The 20,101-nt window shown below is 40.1% G+C and overlaps 1 protein-coding gene across 1 annotated transcript in view; it reads right to left on the bottom strand.

Annotated features, from left to right (window-relative positions):
• Positions 1 to 3,380: 3,380 nt before the first annotated feature.
• The window catches only part of ABHD17C (abhydrolase domain containing 17C), a 30,465-nt gene continuing 13,744 nt past the window's right edge, over positions 3,381 to 20,101 (bottom strand). Inside the window, exons 2-3 of the mRNA XM_009330895.1 lie at positions 8,778 to 8,957; positions 3,381 to 4,894 (exon numbers count right to left, since the gene is read on the bottom strand). Coding sequence (XP_009329170.1) covers positions 4,675 to 4,894; positions 8,778 to 8,957 — 400 coding nt within the window. The 3' untranslated portion in view covers positions 3,381 to 4,674. The remainder of the gene's footprint in view (positions 4,895 to 8,777; positions 8,958 to 20,101) is intronic.

The following is a 20,101-nucleotide window of genomic DNA, read 5'->3' as shown; positions in this document are numbered from 1 at the left end:
GCTGGGAGGCTGCCCGGGCTGCGGCAGGAGGGATTTCCCCTCCACCTGGACACAAGGGCTGGTTATGTCGAGAGCCGCCGCCAGCCGGCACTTACCAGCGCTGCCCCGCGGCCCAGCGAGGAGCCGAGATGCTCTGGCCTCTGCCGAACGGAAAAAACTTCAGCCGCGTCCCACGCAGGGCAGAAGAGCGAGCGCACCTTTCTGCTCGGCAGACCCCCGGTAAAGCTACGAGGGCAGGGGACAGAGCGGCCCAGACCAGAACTTGCCTACTCTACTACAGGGACCCAGAGATTTACTTCAGAAAGCAACGTGCTGTCTGCTCGCAGCCTACCGCACCGCTGGGGCGTAAGGAAATCCAGAACAAAGCATGTCTACCTTTACAGGAACCAGAAGACAATTTACAATTAACATGCTGAAGGTATAGGGGTCTTCTTGGGTTTTCCTCTTTCTTTTTTGTTTGGGTTGTGTTGTTTTTTTTTCGTTAAAGACAGCAGGTATGTTACTCTAGCACCTTCTGCCAAATTAGTTTGGTTACTGCAGGAACCCAGCTTCAAAACCAGACGTTGCCAGAGGCCAAGTGTCAAAGGAGTAGCGCTCACTCTCCTCACGTGAGGGTGAGCTTGTCCTTTTTACTGGTGCAGCACAGTTACGAGTCCCAAACACTGCACAGTTGAAATACAACCTCCTGCTTTGAAATTCACACCCATCTGACCGAAGAATTACTGCCGGACTTCGAAAGCAATAAATACTAAGCAGGTGGTTTCAGTGCTTGGCCTCCTTCCCCAACAGCGGAGTGCCCACCATCAAAGAGCCCCCCTACCCTTAACCAGTGCTGGGAGTACAAAACGGCTGCATTTGCAACACAAGACATTTCAGAGCTAAAATGACAGGTGAATTCCACAAAGACGGATACAGAGAGAAGTTAAATGGACTTAAAGGAGATCATCAATTTACATTCATGAGAATAGACCTAGGGAAGAAAACATTTTCCAAGTGAGAACAATCACGGTTTACTGCTGAACGAATAACCAGAGGAAGACAGTGCATTGGTTCTCTACTTCTATGTTTAGCACCGTTTAGAAAAAGCAAATAGGATGCAGAGTTTACAAAAGATGCATACAAATACTAAGTGTAAATACAGGTTTGGGCATTTAGAAAGCTAAAGGGTCAGCGGCCAGGTTACAGGAATCACATGGAAGAATGAGGAAGAAAAACGCAGCAGAGGCAACGCAGGTAACGGGTCTCCATGTGAATAACAAGCTAAATTTGTAACAGTTACATACATTTAAAAAGGATGCATATCGAACTCCTTGGAAAATGCTACCTTTAAAGTTGTACCAAATATTTTCCTCCGGCTTTTTCAAAGTACAAACACTAGACAACTACTGACAGAAAAACAGATGTGCCACATCTTACCTTCCTGAAAGAGAGCTGTACGTCATACATGGCTGTACCGCATGAACAAAGACGGCAAGTCACGCGGGAAAAATGGGTAGAGCATCCACATCAAGAAAAAAACGTTAGCGATCGCTTACACCCTTGGAAGACCCGTTGCATAAGTTATCCAGGCACAGGCAGCCATTTTTACAGTGACACCTTGGTAGCTCTAAAATAGGCATAACAAGTTCTCGTAAAGGCCCACGATGCATTTAAATGAGCGCATGTTAGCTGTTTGCTGGAACAGACTATTTTTTAGCCTAAAGTTTCTCTTTCGTAACCTCACGTCATCCCCTTTCCCATAATTTAAAAATTCTGTTCTGACCTTTTTTCTTTAAACAAAGTAGTTGCTTTAAATTACTTTAAATAAGTAGTTTCACAAGTTGGCCACAGGTTTTTTCAACCAGTAATTCTGACGTCGACCAGCAGTAGTGTTTTGAAATGCCTGAAATAGTGATGCTTTGATACAAGTTTACAATATAAAGCAGCTCATGACTACTATTCCTTTTGTGTAAAGGCTATGTCAGAAAATCATAAAAAACTCAGAATTCATTTAAGAACTATTGGATGGGAATAGGGCTACAAGGAAAGTTATTTAAGGGACCAAACAGGTAAACAAATTATTGAATTAAAAGAGAGGGAAGAAGATCCGTACCAGTGGATCACTGATAGGTCATTAACATGTTAATTAACAGCAAAACATGTGTTAGTTAAATGTAGATGAACTTCGCAAAGCAAAACAGACGACGCAAAAGCTGGAAGAAACAGCAAGGCACCTCTGAGAATTAGTTAGGCAGGAGTTTGGACAGATAAAAGATAGAAGTAGAAATTTGTGTTCAGCCAGAACACTGAACTCGGGCTGCACGTGCAGAGACCATGGGGCACGCGCGACAGTGTTGAATTCAGATTTGGGGCTCGCATTGACAGAGGAATACTCACAAAAAGCAAAGCAAATGCAAAGACAAGTCACAAAATGACTGCAGGAGTTAGAAAAGTAGTAATTTAAAAAAAAAAATTAATCAATTTATAGGGAAAAGGTAAAAGTACCAGTTTGAAGTTAAAAGGGTAGCTACACGGGCCATGAGGAGAAGAAACATCGTAGGCTGAAGTTTTCAGAGCAACACAAAGTTCAACGTGGGTCTCAGAAACCACTGCCTAATGAAGGAAAAATCCCCCACGTCACTACACGGACAGGCTTACACTTTCAAACGTTGTCTTGAATTCCGACACCACAGACGTTAGCTTTGTTTCCACAGGGCTGTAGTCTCAGGAAGAACACATGGAGAAATGGAAGAAAATCCATGGTGGATTTACAAAGGTGCAAAATAAAAACCACATGCATCTGAACGTTTATTTAAAATACAGGAGGGAAGCGGCAAGCTTGAGGTGATGATGAGGCAAAACCTGCCAATTTTGGCTGGAATAGTCACCAAGAGAACAGCTGGGGGCCCTGCTGCTTGGGACATTGAAAACTCAAGCCTGGACGACACAGATGCACAGATCCAAATTCTAGGGATCCAGACGACGTGGAGCAGGACGGGTGTCCTCGTTTCCCCCCACTGTAGAGTGAAAATACCAGTTCTTCTCCTTTTACAGTAATAGGGCCAAGTCAGTAATCAAAGACAATAGACACACTCGCAGTGCTGAAAATTGACTGCAGGCCTGTTATAAGGACTCACGACAACTATGTTCAAATGTTTCTTCTAGGCAATGAATCATGATTTTTTTGTTACTTAAAACCAGCTGAACCCCATTTAAAAACAATCTCTTTTAAATTTGATTTACATACCAAGCTTCATGGAAATGTGGCTTTGTACTTTAGGAGAGTTTTCCTTGAAAGGAAGGAATTAAATAATGAAATTCAAGTTACTCTGTCAAGTAATCTGTACTTCACGCTTTCCTTGTGTATGAAAGTTATGCGCCAAAGAAGATTCAAAAATTCAGCAAGCTCTAATCCATGCATCCTTTATTCCATTACAATCACTGTGTTGCATTCTAGCAACAGGACACAAACTGCAATCAATCGCGATCAATTTATACAACAATCTGAGGCTTACAGTACATTTAAGGCCTTTAAATTTGGAAAAGTTAGACCTATGCTAGTAGTGTAACAATTTTTAAGTGTCTTGCATTTCTGATGCATAATCTGTGCGATTCCAGTGTCAAAGAATCAAATTACTTCTAAACTAAAAAGATCAGCTCAATGAAAATTTAGTTACATAAATTCATCAAAACATAAATGTGTAAATTGTTTTTGTCCTGGAAACTTTATAAAACTTTAATAGCAAAATAATATAGGGATAAAAACATATTTTAACAAAATGTATTCAATCATATACAAACCAGAATTTTGCAGTTTATTGTAACTAGACTTAAATTAAAACTACCAATTAAGAATCTATGCACAATGTAAATTCAAATATGTACAGTACTTTTAAAAAGTCTACAGGAATGCTTTACAGAAGGAAATGTCTGTTATGGCTATTATTCAGACCATCTGAATATTAAAATGAGTTTTCTAGTAGTAAATTTACACATTTATTTTTAAACAAAAGCAATTTTGTCCCTAGTTCCTTTAAGAATATTCCAGTTATGTTTATACAGGTAATGGAGAGGTCGTTACAGAGTTTAGCCCCATATAGTAGTTTGTTTATTTTCAGGAAAAAGTATGTTTAAATAATTTACTCGGGAAGATCAGTAAGTTAACAAAAGAACACTAGAAGGGAGGAGGGGGAACTTCATCACAATAACTTTCCAGTTACAATACCACAGCTAGAAATTTTACAGAGAAAGTACTCCCTTAGATTGAACCCATGACTGATTGTTCAGGAGAAGCTGTAGCTCATAACAGTTGTGCTCTCCGCACTGAGAACACTTCCCAAAGAAGTCTTTGTAGGACAGAATTATAAACGATCTGAAGGGAGACAGAGAAAACTGATCTTCAATTAATACAGCACTAGGTAAAAAGTGTCCCCATAAGCAGCTAGTATTCCCACTCCCTTCAGGGCAACGAAGCTAAAAATTGTTGGAATTACAGTAGTTGACCATATTTGTGTGCATTAGTAGAATAACTTCCAGATATAAAAGACAAATTTCATCAGATGTTTGATTAGAACACCCTAAAGACAGGGTATTTCTTCATAGTATAAAGCTATTACAGCTATCCAGTTAAAGCATGTGCAAAACCAGGTAATTTCTTCCGTTCACAGTAACTGAGGTAAAATCAGGTAGGCTTCTTCAGGAGTTGGGAAGTTCATGAGATATGAACTGTTTTAGTCTCTCTAAGTACTGTGCATAAAGCTCTATGTCATTATGCCCAGCCCCTTCCACCCAGAGGGGCTCTACCGCTCGTGGACATCGCTCGTACATGGCCAGGCCGTGGGAGAAATCGATTACTTCATCTTCGGTACCATGGATTACCAACACAGGAGAGGTTACTTTAGATATCTTGTCAATGCTGGGGGATGGAAAAGAAAAACGTAGCTCAGTTTGGGGCTTTAACTTTCATACCCTTAAAGAAAGCAAGCTTAACTATTGGATACACGAGCCAGGCACCACTGCGTGTTTTTAAATGGCCGCAAAACATTGGAATTGTGCCCAAGTGATATGGAACAGGGCTCACTCCCAAAACGCACATGTAAACAGGAGCCTGCACTGCCATCACCATCATCCCACCAGTTCTAACAAGAAGCTCGGAAGGCAGCATGCAAATCAAGTTTGGCACAACACCACTACCCACCCACCCCCCCAAACAGTGAGTATATACATCACAAAACCCATTGAGAGGCAAGAAGGATTCCATGGGACACGCTGCCAGTGTGGACTCTTCACGTTACACTTTATCACCTTCCAATTTAACAGATTAGGAACTAATTAACTACATTCCAGTCATAAGACTTCATTAAAAAAAAAGCCTCAGCTCCTGAGGTTTGAACCTGTCTTTAAACCCCCAAATTAGGCAGATTCAGCTAAAGAAAAACTATCTGTTCTTTGAACTGATTGTTTAAGTTCAAATGACGAAAGAGAAAGCTGTGGGAGAAGAGCGTTACACAAGGATATTTAACCGCAAGCCAAAAGAAACTCACACAGGATTTTACTTCATGCAACCAACTTCTTCGCCAGCTCTGACTGCAAAGCGGCCTTAAACTGTTTTCCTTTTGTTCCAGCTACACTTAGCAGACCAATATAGCTCGTGACTACCTCTCACAGGAAAATGGGTTCAGAGGAAAGGGAAGAGTGACAAAGGCACCTTCACACCTAAGAGTTCAGGCCAGAAAACACCAATAATGAAGCATACTGGTAGCACATGAACTTCAAAGTGGCAAACAGCAGCTTTCTCTGACTGTCTTCGTGCAGGCACCAGCTTTTATTTCCAGACAGCCATTTCATGTTGGTAGTCACCAATAATTCCAAACCAGCACACAGACACCAAGTGCTAATGAACTCTCAGCTTCCTACCCGCTCCACTTACATCAACAAATGGAAGAATTGGCTCAGGACATTATGCAGAGTATGGGATGAAGTGGGTGGAAAAATGAGCATCGGCAATATTCGCTTTGACAGAAGGACAAGTCTCTTTATGCTATCTAATAAAAGGCGTTTGGATTTTCCTGCTCCTGAAGAACAAGAAAGCATGTGATTTTGGTAAGACTAGAGATTTTACGAAGTGCTCAAGACTGCTTAAAATGATTAAAAAATACAGATGCCAACTTAAAAACAGGTTTAAAGAAGCTTTATGAAAATATAAAGTTAATTAAAAATTAAGATGTAGACTGAAGCACTAAATCTCACGCATACAAATCTCAGCATTTAGTATTCCAGAGAACCGTCATTGGTATTCCAGTAAACAGCTGAGTGTAAACACATTTCTGTCTCAATACTTCTCAAAAAAAACCAGGCTTCATGTCATTTAAAGAGGAAAAGTGTTATTTAAATTTAAAATAGTCTATTTCACTTTTCCTGTCTGGAACTTGAGTTGTGTGCAACTACGCTGAATACAGAAAAATATCCTAAGAACATGAGACACATCAGAATAATGCAGCTTTTTTTTTTTTTCCCGTAATTTTCATCCCCAAATTAACATCATAGCCAAATGTAAATACGTTATAATTAACATGCTATATAAACTGAAGTCTTAAGCTCATGAAGGGTCTCTCCCCGAGTTCCATGATGTGACAGATATGTCAGCTACGTACAGCTACAGAGATGTTTATATGCAATTTTAGTGGCTAGATACCAAGTTCTCATTTATTGTAGGAAACCAGGAAATCCCTTTCACTTCAGTATTTAGATAATGAAACTACTTTTTTCACATGTATTCACAGACCATTAAGCTAGATAATATTTGTATTTTGCAGAAAATTGGAAAGCGTCCCATTGCCAACTCAGCGACTCATAAGGCAGTATTTAAACTGCACATTAGACTTAGTATTCTTAGCCACACCGCTCTGCAGCTAGAAAAATCTACAGAGACCAAGTTCTCATGGAGTCCCAACATAAAATGCACATAATAGCAATTCACTGTAGGTGCACACAGAACTATTTTGTTTCCCACTGTGAAGACAGACAGTTGAGCTGCACACATTCATAAAAGTGCACTGCTGTTTATTTTCACTGCTTACAGTACAAGTGAAGTCAGACTGACAGCAATGAACAGCTCAGTAGGGTAAGAACAAAATACTCAAGTGCTACAGTACATCTGTTGTCACTGTTCCCCCCTCTCACTTTTTCTTTTTTAAACTGTTATTTGATTTGGCCGATATCAGCTAATCACTGTTACTTTTGTAATCAGAACTATTTTTAAGGCTTTGGGTTTTTTCCCCTCTCGCAGAAGCATTTGTAAATATTGGATTTGAGGTTTGAGGATGATGAATGAGTTGGAGTATAAGCATTTCAAATTCTGACTGCACCATCAACAATTCAATTACTTATTTAATTAATAACCTATTTGGAAGAATTCTAAACATGAGGATTGGACATAGATACTGTGAGAGCCACTATTACTTGGTCACTATTACTTCTAGCTGTTTTGGCATACAGATTCATATCTACGACCTCCCACACCTTCTAATGTTCATCTGTTGTAACCAAAATAAAACAAACATAACAAATGCTATGAATATCCCCTACTACACTTACTGCAAACATGACCTCCTGAAGCAAAGCCAAGCTTTGCACAAGACTTCAGTGAGTCTCTGCTTTGTCTTCTCTTCCACAGACCACCTAGCTTTTTACCTGTGCCTCCCCTCACCCCTCCCAGGTCTATATACACTGCTATAAAGAGACTGGCTTCCCCTCTCATATTCTCCCATAATTTAAACTGGGTCAAATGAGAAGTTTTAAAAGATTCCTAGAACATCTGCTATTCCCAGGACCTCTACTATTCCCAAATATTTGGATACTCTAATTTAGGTCTGTTGCAATTGCTTTTCAAATGAAACACTAGGCTATGAAGACAACTGTTTTATCTTGAAACCAGTTGTATATAGCTTTCTGTATGTAAAGTATTCTAGAGCTTCTTAAAACAAGCTCAAAGTCTTCCAAAAGAGGGACAGCAACTTACTTTATTTCAGTCACAGACATTAGGATCTTACATGATCTCCATCAGGGAGGAACAAATACAAGTCTCGGTATCTTTAGTGATTTTATACAGACGGCATACCAAAGATGTAGAAGTGTTTTTACTTACGAGGACCAAAGGCAAAGAAACACTAAATGCACTCCCTCGAGATTATACATGAAATGCAGAACCAAGCTGAAAAGTGAACACCACCAGTCTTAACACTCTAGCCCCTGACCCTCTCTTGTTTTCTCCCTTTAAAAGCAGCAATTATCTATACCTTTTTCTCTGCTGATCTGGTAAAACTATAGCAATATTTTAACAAGCAGCTTGAAAACAGCACATCCATGTCATGATATCATATCACCTTCTAAATCAAAGTTGATTGAGATGTTAAGGGTGTACAATTAATAATTTGTTAGTCATTAGGCTGAAGGACTTAATGGTATATTATCCGTGGTTAAGCTACTACCCCAAACTTGACAGCATAAAAATTTTGATATTAACAACCCATAACACAAAAAACAGGAGAAAAATTAGTTGTAAACACTAAGACTTTATTTGTTCATTGAGCTGACTATCATGTCAGTTTGAGACTGACATCAGCCTCCTTCTTACATGGTGAATCTCTGCTTGGATTTAGGAGGTGTGCATATCTGAAGTTTAAAATGCAGGTGACAATTCAATAAAGTTCCCTGGGAAGTTACGCAATTAGCCCCTTCTAAACACCTAAAGAGCATGTTGAGTATAGAACAACCCTCTCTGCAGCGTTTATACGTACCTTGGAAAAGCATCAAAGCAATAGGTTTTCCTAGTGTCAGGAAAAGCTACCCGTAATCCAGACATCAAGGGAGAATGAAGGATTACTGCTGCACACTCGTACCGAGATGCCAGGTCTACTGTAGGGACAGTACCAATACTCTGACCATACAGAATAATGTTCTCAGGACTAACACCATACCTGTAGAGAAAAGAAACATCCCTTTAAAAAAAAAACAAACGACAAAACCCAACCAAAACAAACCACAACACATTTGGCATCACAAAAGCAAAAAAAACAAAAAAAACAAGAGGGGGATAAAAACCAAAGCATCCCTCCTACTCGTTGTAGCTCTTTAAAATCTATTCCTAGGAGACATGAATTTACAAGTCTAAACTTTAAGACAGTCCAGTAAAGTAAATAATCAAAATATTACACAGGCAGGAGAGAGCTATCCTCAAAGAAGGAATGTCAGTTTGTTCATTAATCTTCACAAACACCTCTTATCTTTCACTCCACAGCACAGCAAATTATAAATGAGACTTCCCCCCTACCCAGAGTCACTCTCAGGAATTTCAATTAGATATTCTGGAGGCTAACAACCCTTCCACCATTAAGTAAGATAGTTACTCCTCTGCCCACCTTTCTTTCCACGCAGCTGGAACAAAAAGACCAAGCTGCCTTGTTAGTGTAGCTAAAGACACCAAGGAGGATAAACATTTGAGGGGACAGTGTTCATTTTTTTCCATTTCTGATCAGTGTAAATTATTCCTCATTTTTCTTTTCCAGTTTAAAATATGTCAAACTTATTTTTTAACTATAAAGATACATCATTCCGTAAAATTCAGGGTTCATAGGGAGTCCTGGATGGCTCCCCAATATTCCCACCCAGTCTATAAAACTGTCCTAGCCTGTGTGCTGTTTCACAGCTGCAAAAAAGTTGAGGATGATACTAACTCCGTTTTTACTTGAAGTACGCAAAATATAAAGGAATTTGGAAGGGGCACAGGAGGAGGCGATAGTGGCTAGGAAGAAATGAAAAGTACAATAGTATTTGGCTACCACAACTTGTTAGGAAAGCTGCAAATCAATGCAGCTTTGGCAGTCTAGTTAAAGCAATTGGCATGCTTCTGTTAGCTTGTGTTGGTAGGAATCATATATCTATACATGGCCACCTACACCAGTATGGCTTCTTGCTGCAGAGCATAAGTGACTTGGATTTGGTTGGGTAAGACTCACTGGAGAGCTTTACTGCAGTGTTTTCAAGACTGAGGAGCTCACCAGAGGAAAGGGAAGATGTATATTTATAATATAAATTATAAAATATTTACCCAGATGTCTATATGTAACTCCACTTCCTACTGCAAGCTGTATAAAGAATAATCGAGTACAGAAGAGAACACATTTCTAGTAGAAAATAATTTGTGCAGAACATGTCTTTTTGCCAGTCTACACTGTCTACAGTCCTACTGACACTGCTACAACAACGAAAATCAAGACCTACAGTTTAGGCTATACCCAATGTACACCTGGAAGATTTCAACTCCCTTGCCAAGCTGATAGCGAGGCACATGGCAGGCCTGGATAGTACTTGACTTTTATGCAGCTAAATGATTGGGTATGTGCAAGAGAGAGAGAATCACAATGGAAGAATAATCAATTAATAATCAAAATTACAATAGAAGAATAATCCAGTACTAATCATCCAACTACAGGCTGTCAAGATTGCCTGGTTTTACGATGAAGTAAAACCAGACTGGATTGTGGCCTCTGTGAAACTGGAATTTTCTTAGTATTTCCATACTGCTGAGCATAAGACTGCTTTTTGCATCCACTGTAATATGAATAAGCAACTGTATAAAAATATCTCCCTGGAGTAAAATTTTATCCTCTTGGTAACCAAACAGCAGCTCACGTTGGTGGTCTATCACCACAGCCATGGCCTGATGTTTTTAAAGAGATGTTGTGAAGCTCTTTTAGGAGAATTTTTTCTCCCTTACTGTTAGAAATAGTCCAGCACACAGTACAGCCTAGTTCATTTTGGTATGCATGTTAACAAGATCTTGGAGCCAAGTCGTCCTCACAGACTTCATTCCGGCTGTTGGCTGGGGAGGGCTGGAGGCATGTACCTTTGAAGGCAGCACACGCATCCAATCTGCTGATCTACCAGCTGTTGCATCATGTAAAAGACAGGAAGAAATCCATCAATATCAGGGAATAGAAGAAAACGGGACTGGAACAAGATCCTCTATGTGGAACTTAAGGAGGGATGGAGTGATATTAATGCTGGTAGGTTTTGCAATACCATCCTGAACTCCAGTATCACGATAAATGTAAAGTCCCCTTTCTAAAAGGTTTACAGTCCAAGCAGAAAATGGAAACAGATGTTTGAATGAGAATCACAGGATAACAGGACAGCATAGGGTAGCAAGAGAATTCCTTCAACACATACAATTGCCTTAGTACAGCAATTTTCTTCAACATTGATCTGCTTTGGATTCACGCCTTTTGATGTTATTTTATTTCTGAACACAGCTCATATTTTAAGTGGAGCACCTTGCTGCTGTGGCAATAGATACTCTAGAAAAAAAAAAATCTCAGCTTTATAGCATGCCAGTTAAAGTCAGATATAGTCTATAGCATCATTAAAAACCCCACAGATATCTCCAAATTTGAAGTAGCCCTTCATCACTAAATAAATGCTACAACTATTCATTATCTAACTCCGCAGAAGGGCAACGGGACAATTTTGACCAAAAAAACCCATAAAAGGGTATTAGGACACTGAGTTAGTGCACTTGTAGCCTGTCATTAGGTCAAATATCTTTCCCACTTTGTATTCCTACTGACTGACAACTAAAAAAATCTCTGGGACTGTTTTAGTTAGGGACAGTCCAACTTTCCAAGACAGAAGAGTTACTGTAACAGATTTATCTTTTTAAGCCCTTTACCATTAGGCCATCAATCAGAAGGTGAGACATCAAGTTTACCACAAACATCAGCAGAAAGAGCTACGTGTAAAATTTATTTATTGCAAGGCCAAAGGACATATGACAACTCATAAGCAAGGGCCATGAATAACTGACACGTGCGAGGTTCTTGGAGCTGAAGGCCAGGGCTTGGCTCCGTGATACTCTGCATCTTCACAAACGCTGCCCAGCTGGTGACTCAGCAAGCACCGTTCAACTGAGGTACAAAATGACCTGGGGGTTTTATCTTTAAAATACAGTATCCTTTAAGCAAAGGCTGGGTCTCTTCCCCGCTCTCTGCAAACTCCCCTGTGGTATCAGATTCTTGTGCAACAGGAATAGTGATACAGAAAGTGAAAGAGAAGGGAGGAAGAGCAGACATGGATTAGAAGGAGGCAATGAAAGGGAAACTAAGTGACATAGAAAAAAGGAAAGAATGTGATAGAAAAAGGCAAAAGACATACTGAGAAAAGAGGAATCCTGTTACAATCTGCTCTCCTATTAAGGAAGAAAGTCCTTTCACCAGCTAAACAGCAGCTCCTAAAAATATCTTCCTTGAAACACACAAGCTTTGGTCTCTGTGGAAACAGAGCTCCATCTGACAGAGCGGGAGACCCAAGTTAAATTTATGGGTATGCTCCTGCACTTCTCCTGTGGAGCCCATCAGAGAGCTCAAAACAAGGAGGGCAACACTGCACTGTGGAAACCAGCCTTCAGCAGAACCAAAGTAGGAAGCAATTCAAACAGTTACCGCAGGCACATGTAAAACACTGATTTGACAAGGGGGAGGGCGTGGGGAGGAAAAAGACAAGCATGCTTTTTTCCCCCCAAGGGAAGTCAATTACTGAGAAGTGCAAAGCTACTATCGTTTAAAATGATGCAACCATTTCTGCTCCCCACTTACCAGGTGGCAAAGTTCTCCAGCCTAGTCTACTCTCAATAACCCATGAGCAGATTATGTGGATTACGGATTACATTTCTTATGTGTGCAGAAAAAAACCCCCAGCTGTACAATCAGTACAGCTATCTGCACCTACAGCTTCCCAATTCAGGCCAGGTCTAGCTAAGGCACCAACACACTCCACAGTTAATAGTAACACAGCATTTTTGGGTTTTTTGCCACGTTACTGCCTCAATTTATACAAATTAGGTTTACCAGCAATTCTGGTCTCCTTATGCCAGCACAAACTATGTGCACAGAAGTTGGCTGTTAAGAATCCACACCCCAGACTCTTCTACTTACTTCTGCGCAGAGTAATAAAGACCTCAGTCACACCAACAGGTCAGCGGGACAGATTGGGAATATTGCTGACAGCAAAGGAGCATGGGACACAATTACTTCTAGTTCAGTCAGCTGTACGGTTGTGGCTTGGTCCATGCCCCTCCTCAGTTTCCTCATACAACACAGATGATGGTATCAATTGCCTTTGTAAAGTACTTAATGCTTTCTGCCTGACAGCACTATGTACAAACTATGTATTATCATAAAGCATCTCTAATTACGAGCATAAGATACTGATTCCCTCCCCCCCCCCAGGGCTTCAGCTTGGAGTGATACGGATGGAAAGTTTACAATTGCTATTTTTACTCTCTCCTTACTCAGTTGAAAGCGCTAGTGGAATGCTGCTTCAGGGACTACAGACATGTCATACAGCTGAAGCCCTGCAATGTTCACAGCCAAAGTTACAGCATCTGTGCCAATCCTCAAAGGTGCTAAATACTTATTCATTAATGAGGCCGGTTCTTTTTTCAGGCTTACTGAATCTGTGAAGTTAACCACACCTTATATTTTCAGTTTTGAAGTTTTATGCTATTTGCTGCCCCAATATCCCTTACCTAAACTGGAAAGCATACAGAACAGCATGGATATAGCAACGGCAACAAATTTCAAAAACAGTCACAGTAACTATCTAGGCAGAGCATTCTGACCACACAAACTCCATTTCATAATGCTGTCGAGACCTACCGCTTAAGGGCTACTAAACTAAGGCAGCTACTGGCGGTCAAGTTCTTCCTTACAACACAGTACATAAAGATAAAAGGCCAGGAAAACCAGATAACGAGCTCATGTGTTCTTGCAAGAAGACTGAGTTCGAAACTCTGCACTCCCCTCTCAAGGGAAACACCACAACAAAATAATTCATTTTCAAGACACAAAGAAAATCCAGCACACATCTGGAGCGACACAAATCATGCTACATTTGGAGAAAATAGTGACTTTAGAGTATTTTTACTAGAACATACCTGTGCTCAGTTACAAGAAGATCTTCACAGGCTATCCTTCAGGTCTGTTTCTTCCTGTTTATACAAACCCATTTGTCACAACATACCATTCGTTCCCTTTTCAAAATGCATTATCTCCAAACTTTACAAAACAGAGAAATTTAGATTGTTTGTTAAGAAACACAGATAGTTTTTTCTATAGCATCATTATGTACTTCCATAAGATATGCATCTACATTTTCAGAAATAAGTGGCTATTTAATCTGGTATGAATCTAAAAGTCTAATTTTGGGGGCAGAAAGGAAAAACAAAAATCTTCAGTTAAGTAAAAATCCCACATGCAGATTGCATACCTTGAACAAGAGTTTATGTTGTAGGACCTTTAAGTTAAAAAAACCTCAAAAAGAGAAGTTCTGTCAATAAATATTATTGCAAGTAATTTACAATATCAGAACAAAACAGAGTTCCACATTGTGCTTCAGCAAGTACCACTCCAGCATGTCAGCCAAAACACCACAGAAATTACAGCAGATTTTCAGCCTAAATGCCAACACTAAATTGACAGCAAGGCATTAGATTAAGGATTTTTGGTGTTAACCATAACAACAACTGTCAAATGAGAAAAATCAGGATTATTTCAAGATTCACAGGAAACCCTGGCATACAGCAAGAGTCTCTGTGCCAGTTTCTCACTCCAGTTTCCTTGAATTCACACAAACACAGGTCTCAAATTCCTCGCTGTTTTACTGAGCACAATATACACTGATTCTTTAAATTATGCGATGTTGTCTTCCTCCTCTACCTCCTTCCTGTCCAAGTCTACAAGTAGCAGGTGATTCACGTTCAGGTACAGCAGGCTCTCTTTGACTTCACATTTTCGTTGTCATAAGAGCCAAAACCGTTTTGCATAGTATTCTGGCTTATGAAGCCGCAAAAAAAGAGACAATTTTTTTTGGCATATATCCCAGCACACTGTCACAGGAACAGACAAGTAATTCCACAAATGTGTTCACACTCAAAATAATTTCAATGACTGCCAGAGAAATTTAATCAAGGAATCTGCCACAGTTTTATATCACTATTATTTTACTGCCACACCAGATAGTCATTTGGTTATGCTATGGAGAAACCCCAGTGCTAATCAATATAGGCTGACTAATACTGGAGTTACAGAATGAACCTATGACTCTTGAAAATGCCCTCTTAAAGGCTGTTTTGGAAGTTCATTATTTGCAAATATCACACTACTACAGGCTTGCAGCACTATGTGACTGTAGCACTAATCCAGTGAGGTACCAGCTCGTCTCTTCCTATAAAGCCATGGATCAAGTGGAAGCAACTTCTAGGCACTTCTTAGGATGATCATTTGCACTGCAGTAACTTAATTATACCGAAGCATGAATCACTACAACAGCTTCTTGATTACTGTCTTGTGGTAATCAGCGATCTGTTAGCAAATATTGAGAACTGTGCTCAAAGTTCAACCAAGTCCTAACAAGGATATTTAATATCACTGGTGGGCTCAAGCAACCATGACAAAAGCAGGTGATCTACATGCTGAGTAGCCAAGCCACTGCAAGTTTGCCCTGAACAACCAGTGTAGGTAAAGAAAGGCTATTTCATGGCATTCTCTGGTACAAACTGTAATGAAATTACATTTTAAATTAACTGAATTATGCTAATCTACACTGAGTAGCTTTGGGGTGAGGGTTGGGTGTCTTTCTTTTTTTAAATAGAATCCAAATAATACTAGTTCCTCTAAAAAACTGCTCCTTTTTCAAATGCAACCTTAAATTACCTTGTGCTCATCTGCCTTGAACATAGGCTCCTGAAGATGTCATGTTTCGAAGTGGGAAACACCTTCCCTAACTAAAGTAAATCTGCTCAGGACTAAGAGTAAAACCAAGCACTCTCCAACAGTAAATCCATTCTCCTCCTTTTTTCCCCCCTCAGCTTTACCATTACAAGCGAGTTCCTTCTCCCCCTTCAACACCCATTGTGTTGGAGGATTTCGTGCCACACTACAGCAGCACTTCCACATGCTCGTCTTGCACCACACGTTTTTGAGCCAACTTACCACCGCCCTACCGCCAGCCCAGCCTTGCCACAGCTAAGGGACCCAGCAGGTAGCAGGTCCAGTCTGCGGTCTGTCTTCTGTTACTCATAAATCAGGCTCTATCCTCACAACCATTTATAGTTAATGATCTCTCAGCAGAGATCTTTTGACAAATGCAATCAGACTGCACCTACCCATTCTAATTTTTCAAGCATTTTTCAGAAATAAGAGTTAAAAGAGAAGTGCACCATAAGAGCATTAAAAAAAAAAAATAATAATAGTACGCATCATCAGCCAGGAAAGAAGACTTCTGCAAACTTGAGTTCTGGAAGAAATCTCTTCCAAGCTAGCTGAACAGTAGCAAAATGTTGTGATACAAAAGACAGAATGGGCAGAAAATAAGCAATCTGTGTTTGCAGATCAATTTTTAATTTTTTTAAGGAGCTACAAAGTAAAACCTTCTTTGTTTTCTCTCATACCGAGAGCTCAACTGTATTTACAACATGACTTTTCACCACCACAATAACCCAGAATACTAAATTTTGGTGTTTGGTTTATGTTACATTGCTCATTTGTCTACCACATGAACTAGCAGTTGTATGTATAAACAATAAACAGATTTGGAACAGTTGCTTCTGCCTGACTGCAGGTATGGGATTTTCCTTCCCCATAGATAGCAGGGAATGAGGAAACAGAGTTTTCATTAAGTGTGCATCAAAATTTAAGCAGGAACTTGTGCCATGAGCATGCTGATATAAGAGAACAGAATAACTCTGCCTCTATAATCCCTTCATATCAAGTGAAAGTTAGCAAGAAGGCCACTGACAAGCAAATCCAGAGTCTTGTAGTTCATCCAACAAAAACAAGCAATGACGTGGCTGAGCCTTCTGTTTGAACTCCTACCTTTATCATTCCACTACTTTATCACAAAAGGTGAATAAAACTCCAATACTTGGTGTGCATGCATGCAATGAGAGGAAGGGAGCACTTTCCTAAATGAAGTCCTAAATAAACCCCCCTAAATGTTGGGGGTTTATCTCCCTAATCACAGGAGCAAATGCAATCCAAAGCCACTGTAAATTGAAAGACAAGAAGCTAGTAACAGTGGCAATAGGAGTTAAACACATGGATGTATTCAAATGTAATTCCCACCTCCCCCAACTTTCTTTGCTTTAGCAACCTTAGAAATCAACCAGAGTTCTGCAGCCAGCCCTGTGTCACTAGGTTATAGTTTTGAAGATACACGTATGCTCTCTACTCTTCATCGTTTCTTGTTTCTCCCAAAGTGCTTTCTTAGAGCAATCTTGATTTACACCATTTAGTCTCAAGACACAACGGGTAGATGGCACACGAAAACTAATCTCTCGCTCCAGTTATTTTAAAAATAGAGCACTGGAGTTCACTTTAACAAAGTATTTTGCATTTAATTAAGATGCTCTGTAGCAAATAAACGTGGAATACAGAAGTCTTAAGCTTTATTTACCAAAGACAGGAAACCTTTACTGGCCTCTAAGAACTATCTTCATTCACCACAGCATCAATAATTCACAAAAACTCAGTCAGCTACGTTCTATCATATACTCTTTACTGTAACCAGTGTACAGAATCTATATAGCCATCTCTGAGGTCCATTTAAATAACCTGAGACAGCAGAGAAAACTCTGTTGCTTTCACAGAGAAGCTCAGTCTATAGTATATTCTGGAGTGAGGAATTCATTATCTTCACTCCCAGCTTCTATCTCATCTCTATCCTGCTGTGGTATTTTTATTTCAGCTGCACACATCGTACTCTATGTTTTATAATACAGCAGAGCTAAGACAGGTGAGCATACTCCTCACAACATTTAATAACATGACATTAAAACTTTGACAATCCTTTTACTGTTGCAAAAAGCCTGCGCTTTCACTTGGGATATCCTACACTCAAAAGCCGAAAGAAGAGATAAACTAGTCCCTAAAATTGTACTCCTATAAGGGTTGTTATGAAGAACAAGAAAGATTTGATGATATTCATGTACCCAAAGACAGTATCTTTTTATATAAAGACTTCAGGTAAAACAAGTATGTGTCAACTAACCAGAAACTGTGCTTGAAAAGAAGTCTCCTCTGATTCCCTAGGAAACTTTAAAAAAACCAGAGTGCAAATATTAACACTGGTTACGCAGTCCCACAAGTTTTGTGCTTTCATAGCTGTTTCTTAGATTTCAGTTACTTCCAAACTGGAGAGACTTGCCTTATTCCTGAGGCTGAAAATTCACAGTAAGCCAATGCATTCTGGCTCACCTCCCGCGCCCATCACATAACCCTCCTCACCACCCCTGGCTCAGCACTGGGAGACTGAGGGTTTACAAGCCTGGAGGAAGCAATCTTGCCGCTCTCCAACAGTTCTCAAAGCTTTTTTTGTTCAGGAGCACTGTATTATTCTTTTAGTACTCCCATCTGTTTATTGGAGCACCTCTGACACCTCAAGCTTGAACACTGCTCTTATCCTGACCCCTCTTCACATCAAACACTAAATTAACTTTCTGATGTGTTTCCCTTATTTCTACATACCTATGGCACCACGCAACAGTTTAAGGCCATCCTGCCCCAGCACTAATTGCCACGAGCTGCACCTATGCAAGACTTAAGCCTCTGACTCACGAGTTGGGATTACTTCTCCGAGCAGGAGCACAGTGGCTTTTGACCCGAGCTGCTGCCTGCTCCACCCATCTCCGACGTTTCTACCCTTTCGCCAGGTACAGCTCAGCTGCTCACAAAGCAGGGAATTATTGCTCAAGCGCACAAACCAGAACAGTCAAGGCAAAAAGAAGCGGCACCAGTTAAGTTTTCTTTAAATATATCAGGCTGTGGTTTCTGAAAACACAGTTATCACTGTGTAAGCATATAACGAAACAAGACTAATCCTAAGCTGTAATCAAACTGCAAAGCTCACCCAAAATTCCACACTTCTAGGTTTGCACAGCTGATTAGCTATACACACTCTAACTTAATAAAAAAAGGCATTCCCAACCTAAGGATCTTAAAACAGAAGTCTATGTGAATTCTGCTGAAGACAATTGTCTAGATGCTCTAGAAGAATTAAATGTTGTGCTAAGCTGGAGTTACTCCTTTGGAGACTAATATTAGGAAGGCTAGGAAAAAAAAAAAATTAAAGTAGGCCACTCAAACTTTGATACCTATAGGGCTTGGCCCTGGAACTACTCAGGTAACTAGTCCCACCAATGAATTAAATTAAAACTACTTAACTTTTTCTTTTTTTTTCGGGGTGGGGGTGGGGTGAGGTCTGTTTTCTGGTTTGTTTGGTTTTATTGGGGTTTTTTCCATTCTTCCCTTCCTTTCACATTCTCTTCCACCTATTTATTGTAATTTTATTTATGTTTCAGTCTCTAAGTAAAAGCTATTTCATTTACAGCTTTTACAAAGAACCTCACGTTTTCAAAGATCAACAGCATTAAATGACTAGTTTCGCAACAATTCTTTGATACAGGTTACAAGCCATTAAACGTGAAATACGTGGCATTGATACAGCATTCTCCTTACGTCACTTACAGACAATCGTAACTATATCCAGAAAACAAGCTGATAAAAAGAGATTCAGGTATTATCCCCACAATGCTAATGGAGGAGAACAAAGAAAAAGTTGAACAGTCTCAACAAACAGCAGGTGTTTGTATCCAAAATCCTCTTACAGCAGACAAAGTTAAAGCCAGTTTCACACTGGTCTTCAAAGATCCCTGGAAATCTGAATGTAGTCTCTCCCACAGAGCACCAGAGCCAGCGTCCGAGGGGAGTACATGGGAGCTGGAATGGATAAGGCCTGGCAAGTATGCAAGCAGACAAACTGGATGCATCACTTCTTCCCATCCAGAAGCATCAGTATAGCTCTGGCAGTGATTTGAGAGTCTCCGACAGAAAGGGGATGAGAGGGCAGAAAGGCAGGATGGAGGACGAGAACAGCAGAGAGGTCCTGATACAAAAGTGATTAGTACCAATGCACTGCTCTAATATTCCTAAAAAGAACCGACTGTAGATGAATGCATCCGTCCCCAGTATATGAATATTTTATCAGCCAGCATTATATGAAGATGACTCAG

This window comes from Pygoscelis adeliae, unplaced genomic scaffold (genome assembly GCF_000699105.1).
Source record: "Pygoscelis adeliae isolate BGI_AS28 unplaced genomic scaffold, ASM69910v1 Scaffold318, whole genome shotgun sequence".
Classification (NCBI taxonomy): domain Eukaryota; kingdom Metazoa; phylum Chordata; class Aves; order Sphenisciformes; family Spheniscidae; genus Pygoscelis; species Pygoscelis adeliae.
The sequence above is the reverse complement of the archived record's forward strand: the minus strand, read 5'-3'. Positions and strand labels throughout refer to the sequence as shown.